At 35.6% G+C, this 19352-nt stretch overlaps 1 protein-coding gene across 3 annotated transcripts in view; it reads left to right on the plus strand.

The window, feature by feature from the left end:
* atp9b (ATPase phospholipid transporting 9B) overlaps window positions 1-19352 on the plus strand; it is a 350258-nt gene that overhangs the window by 278230 nt on the left and 52676 nt on the right. For 2 of the 3 annotated variants that reach the window (XM_043688616.2, XM_087986240.1), the window contains exons 15-17: window positions 2092-2349; window positions 16070-16231; window positions 17573-17665. In XM_043688616.2, coding sequence (XP_043544551.1) covers window positions 2092-2349; window positions 16070-16231; window positions 17573-17665 — 513 coding nt within the window. The remainder of the gene's footprint in view (window positions 1-2091; window positions 2350-16069; window positions 16232-17572; window positions 17666-19352) is intronic. The other variant, XM_087986241.1, reaches the window with a different exon arrangement.

The following is a 19352-nucleotide window of genomic DNA, read 5'->3' on the forward strand; positions in this document are numbered from 1 at the left end:
TATGATAGTCTCCTAGGTCTACTCTACCCTGATCTATTGTAAATTGATTATATTTCCCCACTGGAAATGTTTTGTGACACAGGGCATCATCTTTAATGAAATTTGTGTGAAATTAAATTCTACGAGCATCAATATACACAGCATAATGCAGAATGAGTAAATCAGCTTACTGATTTGTTGTTAGAGTAGCATCAGCATTGGAAGAATGCAAATGCAGCCTTATTCCAGAAACTGAAAAGGCTGTCAGATGAGTAAAAAGTTAAACCGTTTATTAGGCAGCACTGTAATTTGATGGGCAGAAAGTTCACGGTTCAGTAACTTAACACACCCAGGCAACGAGAGTGGTTAAAATGGAATGAGGTAAGATCAGTTTAAAGTTAACAGAAAAGTGGTTGATAGAGATGGTGGGATCAGGGATGTATGTCATTTCACATCCTGGCTAGAAGGCCTTTACTGGGTAGGAGGTTAATAATGGAAAATGATCTGCTTCACTGGAGGAGATAAATTCTGTCAGAAGCAGCTGGATCTTATTGGAGTATTAGCTTATATACATGACAGTGCGGAGTTGGTGCTTGTAAAAGACGCAGCATGACTCCAACAATCTAATGTGACAAAGGAGTTATGGAGGTTGTGTCATTTATGCTATTTTTGCCTGTTGTTTACTGTATATTGAGACAAGTGAAAAGGATTTTTAAAGTTTCTGTTACATAGGGATGTGTGTATATTTTAATGTGTCCAATTTATTCAGAGATTCCTCTTTTTTTAAAAACATTGTGCATAATGCTATTTTTAAAAAAAGAACCCTTTCCAATTTTTAAAACATCCATTTGGCTTTGCTTGTTCTTCAATAAGGAGGAATGTTTGATGTGTAAAATTTGTTTTGCTGGTTGTTGAGGTGTCAGTTCGAATTTCACTGCTGTTTTGTATTTTGCTTGCCCTCACCAAAGTTAATGTGAAGTTAGTGTGTCCCACACAGCTTAAATTGCTTGTTATACTATATGGGCAAATTTAAATATTCGTACAGAGATTTACATTTTTCCGTGCTAAGAGGAAGATGATTACTCGTCTACTAAAGCTGCCTTTGTTTGATCGAATGTTATCAATGCATGGCAATTATATTGCTTCTAACTTTTGTAAAATCATATTTACTGTCCAAACCTTGCCACCAATCATATCTTTAAATGAAATTTGAGAATGTAACTATTCTGACCCCTACGTGGGAAGTTTTAATCCATTTATGATAAACATTGAGATCTGAAAACAGTGAAGTTCACTAAGAGTGTTGTTTCTTTAATAAAAAGGTGGTACTTTTATACATTGTACCTTAAATTTCAAAGGTTCATAGTATGGATTTCTTTCTTACAATGCAGGTGTTTTGGCCATTCAGTTGTGCTGTTGACAAACTTTAAATTTTGGAAGGTAGATGGAAAACAGCTCTTAAAAACTACACTTGGAGGATGTATTTTATTTTCTTAACAAATGAGTTAATAGCTTGAACTGATCATCTATTCCTGTTCTGAGGTTAATATAGATTTGGGAATTAAATAGCTTTATTTTTAAAATAATTTAAATGAGGGGGAGGAAACAAATGTGTGTTTTTATTCCTTTTATTGGTGTGTTCAAAAAGACTATACACACTTTAAAATATTAAGAAAATAAAGATCTAGTGTGCTACGTGTTTTTGTGTTTCATTCCAAATTTAGCGCAAGGATATTTTGACCTTTGACAAAATTTCTAAATTTAAGTAGGAATTGGTATTTTCTTGTCACCAATGAAGCATTGTGTGTGTGAACAGTGTAAAATATTCACTAGTACTAATTTTGTGATAACAGACAGAGGATATGTTTGCCAAGAGCACGTCCAGGTGTATAGCAGTTGGAGAAATGATGAGGTTACAACTCTATTAATGTTGGTGTTTATGGTGGAAATCATATGATACAAATTGATTTACAGATTGTATGGGCACACATTTTTCACCCTAGTTCCCATTGGTACCAATAAGTTAAATAAATTTTATTTCAGCATTGAAATGGGATTTAAATTGTCTGAAAAACTATGGAAAATTTGACTTAGTGTATTTTTTATTTGAAGGGAAATAGCTCCCAGAGTTATTCACTAGGAAGTAGTACGAACACCACTCCATCCAGCAAGACCACTTCATCTGCTCCAAAAGTTCGCAAGTCTGTCCACAGTCGCATACATGAAGCTGTCAAAGCCATTGCACTGTGTCACAATGTTACACCTGTCTATGAGTCACGTGCAGGGGTAAATGGAGAAACAGAATATGCTGAGGCTGACCAGGACTTCAGCGATGAAAATCGCACATACCAAGCCTCCAGTCCTGATGAGGTCAGTTTCTTCATTACTTTTGCGATTTATGCTTATAAAGTTCCAAAAATTGAGAGACTTCAGTTGTCTGAAAGTTAATAAATTTGGAATTACATCGTTCACGAACACAGGTATTGGCTTTAAAATGGTAAACAAATTGAATCAAATTGTGACTGGATTAAATATTTAATGTTTCAATTGAGAGACAAAACCTTTTCATAATGTGAAGGACCCATATAGTTGTAGCATACACTGAAATGACATGCCTTTAAATGCAAAGGGGAAAATCTAATCGATCGTTGTTAGTTCATTGAATATTTTAGTACTTAGAATGATAGATGATATTAGATCATTGAAACGCCATTCTGAAAACATATTTTATCAAAAGATTTTGCTTCATTATTATGTGCTAAAGCTTTATTTAGCAAAACAATTCAACAGATATCTCCTTTTTAAATCATTTACTGTTGGCCGAATGAGCTTTTCCAAAGTAATATTATCTTAGCAGAGATACCACTGGCACCTATTTCATCTTCAGTGTTGACTGAAGAGCAACTAACAATCTGCATGAGCCCGAGGTGTAACTAAATTCCTTCAGTATTGTAAACCTAGCAGTAGGTTTACGCACAATACCTTCTGGTTCACATAAATTTACATTTTGATTTGTCTGTGACTTTTAGTCAGACAAAGCTTTCTTTTTGGCTTTGCTATAATTTGAAGTAAATGATGAATGCCTTTTCTGTTTAATATGTTGGTGAAACAACTAAAAGGGAAGTAACAATTTGAACTTGCATCCCTCGAAGGGAAAAAAAAGTAATTCAACCAAAATATGTTGTACCTGCACTTTTGGCTCTGAAAAGCAAACTGTAAAATCTGTAATGATGTTTTTCTTGACTCCCCGGCTTTCATTCTTCTTTCTAATGTTTCTTTTATGAGATTTTGTTTTTGTACTTCAGTTTTTTCATTTTCTTCTTGTCACTCCGGTAATGAGTTCCATTTCTTTTGGCTTTTAATTCATCTGCGAACCATATAAAATTCAAATTTGCATTTACTTGTACTATTTGTTTATTTTTTTTTTAAAGTATTCTTCCCTCTAGTTATGTCTCAAGATCATACAGAAGGACCAAATATTTCTGTGTTTCTTAATGAGACTTGTGCATCAGTGATGATTGCTTAGTGAAAACTTCATTTGCTTCCCTTTGCAAGGGAGCATGAACTACCAGTTTGGAAATGGGGTTAACTGTAAGGACTTTTGGAGATTAGGGATGTTTAGAAAAGATCAAATTTATCATTGCAGGAGCAAGGGTGTCAAGATTTGTGTGTATTTCTACATTTCGGTTTTTGCTTCTTTAATTTTTAACTTTTTCCAGAATACCTTAACTGAAGCTTGAAAACAAAAAGCCGTCATCTAAAACTTCAAACACGTGAAAATATAATTTTAATATTTCCTAACTTTTTAACTTCATTGTTATGACAATAAACATGAAAGCTGTGATCTGGTAAACTATAGGAAATAGTTCTGTCTGTGATATTAACATCCATTTTTACTTTAGTATATTAAAACAAAACAACATTTTAATCCATGTATAGCTTTTCTCTTTTGCATTTTATATTCTAATATTAATATCAGACAAATATTTGTACCTCTTCTTTATCATAGCCTTATTCTATTTAAGCTTGTGAAATGTTTCAAAAGCAAAACCATTTAGCAATATTGAGACTGAGTGTGCATGAATACATTTTTTAGCTTGGAGTTTGAGCCCTCTGTAATATTGATGATCTCAGCATAAACTATAGAAAGTGGTTTCATTTGTCAGTTATGTAATCTGGAGTCAGTTGTCTTTTCTAGGTTATGTTTGTCTATTGCTAGTGTAAAATGTATTTGTTTTATTTCTGATCTGTGATCAATACTTAATTTTGTTGTGTGTGGGGGAGCTGGTGTCATATGGGTGATTTGAATTGAGGGATACTGTCTCTCCAAATGAGCTCCAAATGTGGGAACAATATTATAGTGAAGCATGATGATTTTAAGTATATACTTCTCAAACAAGATCCATCATTTTCTTCATATACAAAAAGATGAATTGACCTAATGTAAAGGCCAAGCATAAAAGGAGATAAACTAAGTGGATAGGTTGATGAAGTGCAGAGGTCAGAAGCCCAGTAATATGGGGCATGCTTTAAACAGTGCCTCTGAAGACCTTTTGATGCTTCTTGGTCAGAGGGGAATGATTGGCCACAGTCTTTAATGATTGGTTATTCTCATAAACTAGCTATTTTTGTGAGAAATTGAGATATTTTCCCATATTGCCAGTGACTCATTGTTCTTTTAAATTTAAAAATGATGTAATTGTTTAAAAAAAATTGAAATCGAAATTATGATCAAAATTTCAAGGTATTTATGATATGCTTGTAATTTTACCAGTATCTTAGATTGTTAGATTGTTACCAGTATGTTAGATTTCATTTTTTAAAAACCTTGCATCAACCATCAAATTGCTCTTTCATTAAGGGGTATACTTTGTTAATTTGTACAGTCATAGCAAATAAGGTGATGTGCAAGTGAAACTTATCAATTGTTTTCATTACATTTGTATTTGAAATAATTGTCCATTGCATAACTGCATCTAATATTCTAGGGAAATTAACATCTTTCAGACTTTAAATAACACTGACATTTTTCAAAAATGCTAATTCTAATAAAGATTTTTGGTCCCGTTATGTTTTGAAATTATTTGAATGTTTTTGACTGAAGCATTAGTGACTCAAATACATTTTAGACATTTGATAAATCAATTATTTGAATTTAGCAATTTGAACAATAGATGACACTGGATTCATGTTATAACTAATACACTGCTACTCAACTATTAAAGCAGTATTTCAATCATCAGTGTTGAGGCTCTTTTAAGTCTCAGCTAAGGAGGTGATATTTCATGTGTGTTATTAATTTTTTTTATCTCTTTGTATTTTTATTTGAGACATTGCTGTTGCTCATTGTAACAAAATAACATTGGGAGAAAAATAGTCTTTTAATCATCACTGCTCATGTCAATTTTAAAATACATGCAGCTGTTTACTCATGTCATCTTTTGCAAAAAATGAATATTTCAAAAACATTTGTTTCTGTGTCCACAGTGTTAGATGACACAAGATTGAAAAGGGTCAGAGACACTATGGTTTAAATTAAGTGTACTGATAATTCCACATATCATTTTAAATATATAAATTTTACCATTGTATACCAAAATAGATGTACAATGGTCTTGTAATTATTTATTCATATACACTTTGATAGAAGTTTGTTACTGCTCCAATAATATGAATTTAAGCTAAATTTCATAATGTAATGAATTTAGAATTTTCTTTAATAATCATTTCAGTGTGGACCATTATTCTTCTGTACTTTGGAACAATCGAAATTTATTTCGCTGAGCTGCAATAAAGTCGCCATCTAGTGTCTTATAGGAAATAACTATTGTGAAATGGTAACTAATTAATGAGCTAAAAACATTCGCCTTTTTGATGAACCTAATGTTACAGATGTCAAGAACCTAAAAGTTTAAATGTCAGTAGTATATAAAAATTACGCATTCTTTAAAAGGCAATTACTTAATTATGATTTACATATTTTATCTAACAAGCATTATATTTTCTTTTAACCATCTATAAAATATATTATTGGACTGTTTGAAGCCTTTCTGGCAAATGTTTTGGCCCATTTAATTAAATTCAAAGTAATTTCACACCTAATTATTTAAAATTAATCTTCCAAGTTAGAATTTGAATGGATGTTTTATACAATATATTTTATAAGCCTTAGCAATGTTATTTACATTCAAGACAGCGTCTAATGATAAGCTGGAAATAATTTACATTTTCTTTTACTTTGATATCAGAATAACAATTCACCTTCCTCTCATTGATTTTAAATATAGCATTGAGAAGAATTGTGCAGAATTACAATGAAGTAGCAGCACTTTACATATAAGTTATGAAGCAATGCTTAATGAAACATTGTAGTATACATTAGGGAGTACTTAAAAGGTGGGTGGTAAAAATGTAGTCATATCACCAAAATCAGAATTGTTAAATTAATTAGTAAGGTCTACAATCTCAATGAATTTATCCAGTCAATAGCGAAACCAGGCAAGCAGCAAATGTTTTGGGTTGAACACCCTGATCAGTGCTGAATTAACTGAGTTCAACCTGAGTAAGGGCAGGGAGTGCTATACCTTGCCTTCGTACTTGCTTGCCTTTAGGAATTGAGAACTGGCCAGGGTTCCCACTTTTGATTGCTATTGAGTGAAATATATCAGAAGTGCTCGTGAGGTTTGGGGAACTTCTTGATCAGACTCTTGAAACGCATAAAAGCGGATAAATCCCCAAGACATGATCAGGTGTACCCTCGAACTCTGTGGGAAACTAGGGAAGTGATTGCTGGACCCCTTTGAGATATTTGTATCATTGCTAGTCATAGGTGAGTTGCCAGAATACTTGGAGGTTGGCTAACGTGATGCCACTGTTTAAGGAAGGTGATAAGGGAAAGCCAGGGAACTATAGACCAGTGAGTCTGACATCAGTAGTGGCAAGTTGTTGGAGGGAAAGACAAGGACTGGTTAGGGATAGTCAGGATGGTTTTGTGCATGGGAAGTCATGTCTCACAAACTTGATTGAGTTTTTTTGAAGAAGTTACAAAGAGGATTGATGAGGGCAGAACGGTCCACATGATCTACGTGGACTCCAGTAAGGCATTCGACAAGGATCCTCATGGGAGATTGGTTAACAAGATTAGATCTCATGGAATACAGAGAGAACTAGCCACTTGGATACAGAACACGCTCGAAGGTAGAAGACAGAGGGTGGTAGTGGCGGATTGTTTTCCAGACTGGAGGCTTGTGACCAGTGACATGCCACAAGGATTAGTGCTGGGTTCACTGCTTTTCATCATTTATATGGATGATTTAGATGTGAATATAGGAGGTACAGTTACTAAGTTCACAGATGACAACAAAATCGGAGGTGTAGTGGACAACGAAGAACATTACCTTAGAGTATGACGAGATCTTGATCAGATGGGCCAATGGGCTGAGGGCTGGCAGATGGAGTTTAATTCAGATAAATGCGAGGTGCTGCATTTTGGAAAATCAAATCTTAGCAGGACTTGTACACTTAATGGTGGGATCCTAGGGAGTGTTGCTGAACAAAGACCTTGGAGTACAGGTTCATTGCTCCTTGAATGTTGAGTCGCAAGTAGATAGGATAATGAAGAAGGCATTTGGTATGCTTTATTGTTTAGAGCATTGAGTATAGGAGTTGGGAGATTGGTTAACAAGATTAGATCTCATGGAATACAGGGAGAACTAGCCAGTTGGATACAGAACATGCTCGAATGTAGAAGACAGAGGGTGGTAGTGGCAGGTTGTTTTGCAGACTGGAGGCTTGTGACCAGTGGCGTGCCACAAGGATTAGTGCTGGGTTCACTGCTTTTCATCATTTATATGGATGATTTAGATGTGAATATAGGAGGTACAGTTAGTAAGTTCACAGATGACAACAAAATTGGAGGTGTAGTGGACAACCATGAGGATCCTTGTCGAATGCCTTACTGGAGTCCACGTAGATCATGTTCTGGCTGTACAGGACATTGATTGGGCCACTGTTTGGAATATTGCCTGCAATTCGGGTCTCCTTCATATTGGAAGGATGTTGTGAAACTGAAAGAGTTCAAAACAGATTATTAAGGATATTTGCCAGGGTTGGAGGATTTGAGTTACAGGGAGTGGCTGAATAGGCTAGGAATGTTTTCCCTACAGCATCGGAGGCTGAGGGGTGACCTTATAGAGGTTTACAAACTCATGAAGGGCATGGATAGGATAAATAGGCAAAGTCTTTTCCCTGGAGTGGGTGGAATCCAGAACTAGGGGGCATAGGTTTAGAGTGAGAGGGGAAAGATATAAAAGGGATCTAAGGGACAACTTTTTCACGCACAGGTTGGTGCGTCTATGGAATGAGCCTCCAGAGGAAGTGGTGGCGGCTGGTACAATTACAGTATTTAAAAGGCATCTGAATGGGTATATGAATAGGAAGGGTTTAGAGGAATATGGGCCAAGTGCTAGCAAATGGGACTAGATTAGGTTATGGATGAGTTGGAACGAAGCATCTGTGTCCATGCTGTACATCTCTATGACTCTGTGGCTGTAAACAGCCAATTAGCCTGCCACCATTCAGTAGTGGTTCATATATGTTTAGCGTTTAGTTGAACATGTTGCCATTGGATAAGCATCTCCAAGAAGCAGTTAATATTTTAGTGTTATGTGTGTCTACATTGGCTGTGATGTACAGGACTTTGCCTTCATTATAGCTTTCGATTTAAAATAGTTTTTTTTTCTCTTGACTATACCAGTGGGTACTGGGTTTGAAATAACTCATTTGGTATTTATTAGTGATAAATATCTGGTCTGATTTAAACATGCACTGGCCTTGCAAAAATTGTTCAGCACAGTTATCTTTTTGAGCAAACATCGCATCAGTTATATCCTAACAGTGCCAAATGGGAGTAGCATATTGATTTGTTTTAATACTTTTTGTATTAACTATTTATTGAAAGCTTTTTCATCAAATTTCTGTCTGAATCTGGGTTAGGGAGAGAAAGTAAATATTTACAAGGCACAACCAAGCAAGTGACACCTGAAAATGAAAGAAAACTATGTTGGATAAAAGAGACTTCCTTATGTGAAAAAGTAAAATTACCTTGTTAACACACAACAAAATGTTTAAAATCACTTTGTAAAGCTGTTGTCAGTTCTTGATTTTTGTAAAGCGGACTGAAATTCGAAGCCACCACTAATGTTTCATGCTTCTAATTAAGCTAGCAGATGAAACACTTCATAAATAGAACGCATCTCCTGTCAGTTCAGCATGAAACTCTTTTACCATTGATGTGAGGGAAAGCCACAGCTAGGACACTGGTCACAGAGAGGAGGAAAACAGTGAGAAGATTAGTGAGAAGTCACAAGTAATTTATACTTACTTTCTGTCATTATGCGAAAATGTTACTTAGCTACAATAAATTTAAGAGAATTATAAAAGCTATGGTCATGAGAAATGGTGATAACATTGTGGAATTAATAGTTAAAATGATTGCTAAATCAAAGGTATAGAGGTCAGTAGATAAAATATAGAGTGGGAGTTTGTATGCCAGTTTATTAGAGTGCATTTCTGTTGTGACCTTTATATATTTAGTATGGAAACAAAGCAAAATGGAACTATGTTCTTGAAAAATTGTGTTCCCATAACATCTTCACAAGTCATGTTTATCTCTGATCTCATCTCATGTTTATCTCTGATCTCATCTCATGTTTACACTTCAGTGTGACTTTAATCCTTTGCCACATAACTATCTGTTTGTTTTAAAAATGCCTTTGATGCAAAAATCTAGCAAGTATTTGCTGAATGGCAAATAATGCAATAGAAAGCAATGTTCTCCAATAAGGCTGTGTAATCATCTTGTGTTCAAATATTCCTTTAATAAAAACACCAGTGGCCTAATTCCGATTTTGTGTCCCTATGCAGTCATCAAGAAGAGAAGGCGTAGCTGCTTCGTTATCAGACTAAACCTACATTAGGAATAGCAAGAAGGGAGAGAACTTCCCAACAAAGCTTAAGCGTCACTCTTATAGGAAATTAACACATGGTTTACTTTGTTTAATCTTATTGTTCAGTATAGACCCAACGAATTGATTAAACATCAACAATTTTAAAATAGTTTACCTAAATGTAAGTAGTATGCGGTTTTCAAATATAGACTGATCTCTGAGAAATTATATTCATTTTGTTGACTTTGGATATAAACTGTGGGGCTTCTGACTGCCTCATTAATTGAAAATGTAAAAACAGCAAATCATTCTTTTTGGCTTCATGTCACCTGGGCCCTAACCTCTGGAATTTCCTTCCTAAACACCTCTGCGACTCCACCTCACTTTCCTCTTTTTGACACACCTTAAAGTTACCTCTTTAATCAAGCTTTTGGTCATTTGACCTAATAGCTCCTAATGTTGCTTAATGTCATTTTTTATTTATCATGCTCCTGTTAATTGCTTATGGTCATTTACAATATTAATAATTAAGCCATGCCACCTTTGTCATAAGCAAGAGAGGGAAAGGTAAATTGAATTATTTTACTGATCTCCTCTTCTGTCCATAACACAGCTGGTTTTTAACTACTTTTCATGTTTTCCCTACCCTTTTTAAAAATATTTTTATTAAAAAATGTTTCTTTACAAGATTAGAAAGTTACAGAACCATGAAAATATAGCATCATGACATCAAAAACAATAAACCAACTACTATAATACTCTACAAAAGAAATCAAAACTACTCTTGTTACAAATCAATACATAAATAAATAATGCCGCGTGACGCAGCAAGACCATAGCTCTCCCCTTCGAGAGCATCGATTATTAAACCTACATTTGTTCGAAATTCTTCCTCTCAGAGCCTTAGGTTTATCAGACCTATCATGGCGAGACAAAAGCCCTAATCAAAATAGCGAACGGATTCCTTCGAAATATTTCAAAAAGGGCTGCCACATCTTTTGAAAGTTGCCCATTTTCTGCTGCACCATATTTGTATAAGTATAAGGAAATGTGTTCCATAATTAACTTTTGCCACCCCGACAGACCCCGTGGTTCTCAGGCACCCAACACCTCAATGTTCTTCCTCGCACAAAAAGTGAGAATGTTAAGTTTTTTTCCCATGTACATTTAAGTAAGGGGTAAATTTAGCAAACTCAGGAGCAAAGAGACAGAGTCCACTGTGACTTTGGTCCCCAAGACCCCCTCTATTACTCCTGCCACGGCGCTCCAATATGCATGGAGCCAGTTGCAGGACCACAAACAATGCGTAAAGTACCCATATTTATTTTACATTTGTGGCACATTGAAGGTGCATCCTGCTTAAATTTTGCAAGACGATCTGGAGCCAGATGACCCTATGAAGAATCTTTACCTGCATAGCATGATTACATGTTACATATCAAAATCCTCTTCACATTCTCACAAATGTCCTCTCACATTTCCGAAGTGATTTCAACTCCTAATTCTCCCCCAGACCTCACGTAGATGTTAGATGTCACCAGAGGAACCTCCCCCCAACAAATGATAGAGAGTAGTCAACTGTAAGAGCCTGAGGCACTCTTTTCTATATCAGATCTACAACACTCAGTCAAAAGCGTGGTCTCCTTTCAGATAAAATCTCTAATCTGAAAGAAACGGAAGAGGTCCCTACTTCCCTGCCCTTTTTAAACAAGGTGTTTCCCCACCCCTGCTTGCCAAGTCCAATTTAAATTGACCCACAGCAAATTCCTTACAGTAAAAACAAAGGGTTTACTTTTTTTAAAACCCACAGGCAATGGTTTGCAACATACATATGCACACACATCCAAGGAAAAAAGAAGTAAGGCAGAAGTTTCAAATTACTTAAAATCAAATACATTGGCATCAATTCAGATGAATTAGTGTCCACTAAGTCACTGTATACTGGAGGTTCTTTCTGTTGACTGTCCACAGGAGTGCTTTCCACAGTGCTTTACCATCAAATTGTGGGCAGTTGTAATCTGAGAATGGTTTATTTGGGTGGAGTACGGGATTCTTTGCAGGAATCAGACTTTTGAAAGAAATGAGATTGGAGGCAGGTTTTATCTAAGTTTGGAGCTGCTAATTCTCTTCTGGTGTGACAAACGGAATTGGGCAGAAATCAACAACTCTATGACTGAAGGCAAATTAAACAAATCACCTTCAGTCACGTGATTTTGCTTGTGAGTTGAGTCTCTTTAGTTCATGCGAATGCATTGATTACCCCTTGTTTGTTTTGTGGTGGATAACTGAGAATTTAGTAGTGCCATTTCTGACAGAGTTTCAGTAATTTCCTTTCAAACCACTCCAGCTTAATCTATAGCTCTTTTGTGACTTCACTGAAATGTTCACAGCCAATTTATCCTTTTATGTTGTGTTGTGTAATGTGTTTTTGGAACAGTCACCAAGTATATGTAAATGCAAATTAAAGTTGGTTTTTAAACAGTTTGTGAGGTTTCAAAATATCTTGCTTATATTTCTCTACGTTGAATTACAGCTGTCACTGATCTGTTTATCCTATCATGTTGCTCTTCTTCCAGCAGTTTTTCCACAATTACTCATCACAATTTGTCAAAATTCCACCAACAAATTTAGCTGGATTCCCATCAACTTTCCCAGTTTGGATCATATGTATACAAATGAGAGTTGTCTAAATACATCTGTAAAACACTACTGTACTATAATGCAATCAACTTAAATTTGTTGTGGTTATATTTCCATTGTTCCATTTGTCACCATCTATGGCATAGATTTTTGTGCTATCCTTTGAGGTTTTATGAAAGCTACAGAAAGTATATCACTGCCTTACCTTTATTAATGCTCAGTTTTATTTTACAAAGAGTATGAACATTTTTTTCCAACATACATTGCTTATTAGAGGCAGGTGTTGATGGACCCTGCTTGATGCATACTTCCCCAATTGCTAGTGAATATTATTCTTGTAATTTTCTAACATGTCAATAAATCTGCTTGACTCTGGCTGTTCTTAGTTGTACGTTTCTCAGCTTTCCCTTTGTCACCTCAAAATGCTCTGAGCCCCCATGCTCATAACCCTAAGCTTAGCCAAAACTCAACCGCCCATATTCTATCCTGCACCAAGTTCTACTCTAGACTATGCTCTGGCTAGTTTTCTTTTGACAGTCTCCTCTTCCACTTAATCTCATTGTCATCACCTAAATTGTTTCTCCAATTAAGCTTCCTTGTCTGTTGGTTTTGTTTTTCTGTTTATGTACAATTACTGTCATTATTATGTTGTCATGTCCCCAAATAGCCTCTAACTTCCAGTGTTCTTTGCACCCACTACCAGATCCAGTAGGGATTCTTGATTCATGGAGTATTTTATTTACTGCTTTAAATCCAGAGCACTCGACAAATAAGCTTTTTGTGTTCCACCACAGATGTTTTTTCTTTTTGTTATACACTACCATCTATTCTCTCCTACGCACTTGTGGTCTCTTCCTGACACTTCCAAATGTCAGCTGTACCCCTTCCAACCCGGAATCTCAATCCCAATGTTCTTCCTCCATACTTCCTGTTTTCTCACTTGGCCTGACCCAACCGATTCTGGTAGTTATCTCTGACAGTCTGATTGCTGATATTATTTTCTTGCAAATCCTCAACTTTTTAACCAGATTGATACTTACAAGTTCACTACAGCAGTGTATTTGAGGATTACACAAAAAATAGAGCCTAAAACTACGTTTAAAAAGTGGCAATGAGAACAAGTTATAATAAGCAGTGATAGCATAAGAAAAATATTACTGGCTACAAGGAAAAAAACAAGTGGACAGCAAACAAAAGAAATAGAGTACAAACAGATTAGTCAGTGCCAAACAGCAGAGAAACTGTTCTTTGAAGAGACAATTATCATTGCCACTGGAGATTAGCTATATTATATGTTGCTTTGTATAATGCTCCTATCATTACAAATGCTGCATTCGCTGACTTGTCACAAGCGATGCCATGGAGACTCACCAGGGTACAGTAGTTTAGTGGTTATGGTAGTAAGCTAGAGGTTGAGAGTTCAAAAATCCCCACATGACAAGTTGTGCAATATAATTCAGTTAGCCTGATAATTTATGAGCTAATACCTGAGAAAATGACCACAAACTGATGGTTTGCTGTAAATGCTCAATTGATTCATTAGTGTCCTTCAGCTGGGAATTTGTTGTCTCTATCTGGTCTTCTAGATATGATTCCAGTTCCTCAGTGCAACTGGCAATGGACAATAAATGCCATCATCCACTTTCCCAAAAAAATCTAAAATATTACAGAAACAAATATTGCATTACATCGTGAAAATATTGATCTGCAATGCATGTGTTCCCAACTTGCTTATTTGCAAATACTTTGATCAACTTTATACTCATTTGTGAAATACTTAACTATTTTGGTTAAGGTCAATTTTGTGTTACTGTATGATTCGAATTCAAAGTTGAATGCAGAGTCCAGTTTTATTAGAGAAGTGCATATTAATAAATTTTAGTCTTCTATACTGTGCTTTCTGCTAGTGTAATTTTTATGTTTAGAAATGTTCACCTTTTAAAAGATGTGCAACTATGATTTATAATTATTGATACTTTGATTCAGTTTAGCAAAAAGTAGATTTATTGCAACTTGTTTAAAACCTCATTGCTCACAAGTAGAATCTCATTGTTTGCTACATCCCTGTCATTTAATGAATATTGTGTTAAATGTCTTATGCATGTTAACCAGACAATTATGGATTAAAGTGGAGTGATGCAGAATCTTCGGACAGGTAAAATATGCCAAGATAACTGCAGTGAAAGCTGCTAATTCAGACAAGCTGTTAAACCAAGCAGAGCTTCAATAATAAACAGATGTGAGTCACCAAATATAGCATGCTTTACTCTTTAGTACAATGGGGCATAAAATTAAATGATAGTGTATTAGCAGAGATACAATTTGCAGGTCAAGTTGTAATAGTAACCTTTCACAGAGCAAATTGAAAATGAATCTTTGAGTATTGAATCATTTGCAGCTGACAACATCCTGTGCAAAAGTTATTCTACCACAAAAAAACTACTGTAATTATAATGATTTTACTGACTAACTTTAAACATAAGAATAAGTGTGCAGAAATCACTTAAGTCTACCAAATGAGTAAAGATTTTAGTAAAAAAAAACAAATTCAAGGACTTTCTTAATTGACGTGGCACAAAAATGCTACTTTAGATCTTGGAGAATGATTAAATTATTAGAAAGGGCAGCTTAAAATTCTAATCTTGTCATATTTAGCTGTTGTTTGCAAAAATGCTACTTTAGGAGCAAGGTCACATGAAGTGGGCCATTCATAAAGTTAATCGCATTAGCTCAGACATGTTAAGTAGCAAGGGGTTTTGTTGCATGCTTTTCAGTTTTAATTGTGGTAAATACATTTTGTTGTATTGGAAATTGGAGTCCAATCCTGGTTTTTTGATAGGCTACTAATCAATCTTACTCAATAACCTCCTTATGTTTTAAGGTAAACATATTCTGAGAATTCCTACTAATATGACTAACACCATGCCAAGGTTAAGGGGTGGTCTATGAGATAATTGCCTTTTGTTCCTACGAAACTGGCAGATACATTGAATAGGGGAGAAAGTGAGGTCTGCAGATGCTGGAGATCAGAGCTGGAAATGTGTTGCTGGAAAAGCGCAGCAGGTCAGGCAGCATCCAGGGAACAGGAGAATCGACGTTTCGGGCATGAGCCCTTCTTCAGGAATACATTGAATATTCTGTTGCAGGTTAAAATGCTAATTAGGTGTTTAGGTGTAATGAATCTAAAAAAAACTTGTATTTCGTTCTATATATTTTAAGTTGTTATACTTATGCCATCAAATGATTTGATTCTATTTGTGTATCCACGGGAATATGTTTTTGATTATATTAATGTTTATAAATCATGTATTAATCTAACTAATATATTTTCTATTTATTCTGAAGAACTTTTATCATTCTGTGTAATCTTGTGGCATATTTTTCTCTTCACATAGATCATGAGTCTGACATTTGACCTTTAGTTTAGATATCACCATCATTTTGTTTGTGTATCTTCAATGCCTCAGGCAGAGAATTTTGATTGACCTTTGATCTTTGTTTAGGTGGCTCTTGTGCAATGGACACAGAGTGTGGGTCTGACATTGGTGAGCAGAGACCTCTCATCTATGCAACTGAAGACCCCTAGTGGACAAATCCTTCCATTCATCATTCTACAAGTTTTTCCTTTCACATCTGAAAGCAAAAGAATGGGCATCATTGTCAGGGTAAGTTTCATAAATAAGTGTAGACAGAAATGTGTTAGAACATTGAATTATTTATTATGTGCTAAATCCTGTAGAACTACTTTAAGCTAAAGCTCATTTACAGCTTTGGTCGGCATAGGAAATTGTTAGCACCCTTGTCTGAATGTTATCACGTGTCAAAGGCATAGTAGGTGTCTACAGCTGCTGTGGCATACACTACCTAAAAGTAAAATAGTGTCTTCATATAATAGTAACGGTACTAGCACAGAGCATTTTTTATCAAGCAAACAACTAGACTTTACATCTGCAGGTAATAAGAATACCAGAAAAATGTAAAAATGAATAAGGATACTGTACATCATTAGATAGGAAAGAAAGAGGTCAAATAGCTAAATCAAAAATGTTTGAGTCTACATCATATAAGGAATAAGATGTCTTGATACATCTCTGTGGCATTGGCTTTATAGCTTGTAACATTGTTAGAGTCCTTTTGAAGTTTGCTGTTATACAGAATTACATTTTCTTTACAGTATTTCAATTTGACTGAATTAAGCTCAATGTCAAAAGTTTAGACCATCAATCTCTTTCTCAGAAATATCACACATGAATCCCACCTTTGCTGTTTCCTCCTCACACACCATGCACATGTACACACCATCACTTACCCTGCTTTTCAGAATGCGTTGTTTCACTTTCATGCAGGAAGCTTGGCACATCATTCTAGTGACTATTCTGCACATGATCCGAGATAGTATAAATTTAGCAAAAATGCTTAGTTGTGAGAATTTTGAATATGAATCCTTAGCTGGTATGAGTTTGCCTCCAACAGGCTACTTTACCTGATATGGTAATGTTTATGAAATCTCCCGGAGTATAAGAATTGGATGTTAAAATTGTGGTATCAAAGGATCCAACAGACCTTTTATTATAACTAGCAGTGTTGTGTGCAAATATTCCCTTCCTCAGTCACATAGGTGCCTGGGCTAACATAAAGCTAGTAGGTTACAATATGCTTCTAGTAGAATTTGTTGCTTCAATTTGCCAGCTGGAAAATGTCAACATCAGTTGTCCATGCATGTCTACCCATGCGAATTCAGAATTGGAATAGTCTGAGGGAGAGGTTACTTTTTACAGACACCTTGGATGAATAAGCAACAAGCAAGAACATAGTTGTGCTTTACAGGAACAGGACGGAACCACTGATGTAATCAGCCATTGGTTAAGGTGTAGGTGAAGATACGTCACAGTCAATAAATAGCTCTAAAGAAGGGAGTAAACAAAACATTAATCCATGTATATTCTTTCTTAAATGATGTTTCTGTATTTCTGATGTAAACATTTGTATTTTGTTTTGATATTTAGGATGATTCCTCAGGGGAAATCACTTTTTATATGAAAGGAGCTGATGTGGTAATGTCAAGCATTGTACAGTACAATGATTGGCTGGAAGAAGAAGTAAGACTTTTTTAAATTAACAAACTTAATGTGTAGAAATTCGCCCAAGTGATGTGCAAGAAATGTTACATTAACTTGAACTAATGGATCTGCAGTTGATATTAGGTCTCAACCACTCTTGAAATAAATTGGTGAGCTGTGGACATATTAGCATGTTCAGAGAGCTAACCAATGAAGTTTGGGCTACCAGAAACATCAGGATCCCTTTTGTGGGTTGTTAAAAGGGAATGAGCAGCATCTGTCACATGGAGTGTGTTTGGGAATGGGATGTTAGATGTTGGGCTGTGTCCAGGAATAGTGTGCGGATTTATACAGAGTATATGCGGTTTTATGTTCTTCCAACTGTGTGCTAAAGTGTGCATTTTACTTAAACCAAACTTTTGGTGTATAGTGGTCAGTTTAAGAATCTTGTCAGACTGGGTTTCCCTGATCAAAACCAGCCTAATATGTTCAGAACAACTAAATTTTACCCAGAGAAGTCCTAAAGGGGCATACTGCTCTCTTATTTGACTTCGCTGATTTCACGTGTGGGATCTGTCTGTCTGCTTTTTTTGCCTGCCCTGATAAGACTGGGTGAAGCACTGCTCATTTGGAATGTGCTTGTGTTTCCAGCCCATCATTTTGGAACCTTAGGTGCCCATGTAGAACCTGGAGGATGCAATGTCTTCTGATTTTTCAGCCATTGAGTCCTTGACTAAGTTCAAAACTTGGGGCAAGACATGTTCATTATAGTCAAATATTCAGAATATCTAATTTGATTTCTTTCACAGACCGTGAGTAATTTGCATTATTCTGTCTTAAGAGGGTAATCAGGATACATGTATTCAATGCTTAATTGTTGACACTGTCCTTTATTATGTAGGTGCTTGTAGATGGTTTGTTCCAGTTCTGTGACAAGCTGTACAGAACTATCAAAAAGTTATAACCATAAGCGTTAGTTTTGTACAATTACTGATAATTTCCCCTACTTTAATTTGATAACAATTGCAAGATCATATTACTGAAGTACTGGACAGCCAAAAACAAGCTGAAAGATTTTGCACATGGAAATGTAGTTTTGATTGGAAAGAAAAGACCTTCTGGTCTATCCAGCCTACTCTACACCAAAAGGCCTGGAAGGTCCTATCTAAACTCTCACCTCTGCCTAATGACATCCATCGTCTGATTATTTGATTTACTTTCTTTTGTCAATAACTGCTGACCACTCAACTTGTGTTTTTAGTCCAGTTCTTACTGAAATTTTTGACCCTTTACTAAGAATGAAAGCAACTGACCTGCAAATATTCCGTTTTGTTATATGGAATGCTATAGTTCTATACTGAATGTTTCTTAAGTAGATATATATTTGTGAAAAAAGTCTAGATGCTGGATTGAATTAAATTGAATTTATTGTCACGTTTACAGACGCACAGTGAAAAGCTTTATCTTGCGAACAATACAGGCAGATCACAGAGTTAAGTAGCATAGATCAGTAAATAATAGGTAAAAGCAGCAAAAGAAACACAGGTACAGGCAAATGTTAAGATTTTGTGAATCCATTCAGTATTCTAAACAACAGTAGGGTAGAAACTAATCCAAAACCAGCTGGTGTGTGTGTGTGTGTGTGTGTTCAGGCTTGTGTCCCTTCTCCCCGATGGTGGAGGAACGAGGAACTGTAGAAAAACATTGCCAGGGTGGGGATGGACCT

Source organism: Chiloscyllium plagiosum, unplaced genomic scaffold (assembly GCF_037043375.1).
Source record: "Chiloscyllium plagiosum isolate Xiang-an unplaced genomic scaffold, Cpla_swu_hap1 HiC_scaffold_4, whole genome shotgun sequence".
Taxonomy (NCBI): domain Eukaryota; kingdom Metazoa; phylum Chordata; class Chondrichthyes; order Orectolobiformes; family Hemiscylliidae; genus Chiloscyllium; species Chiloscyllium plagiosum.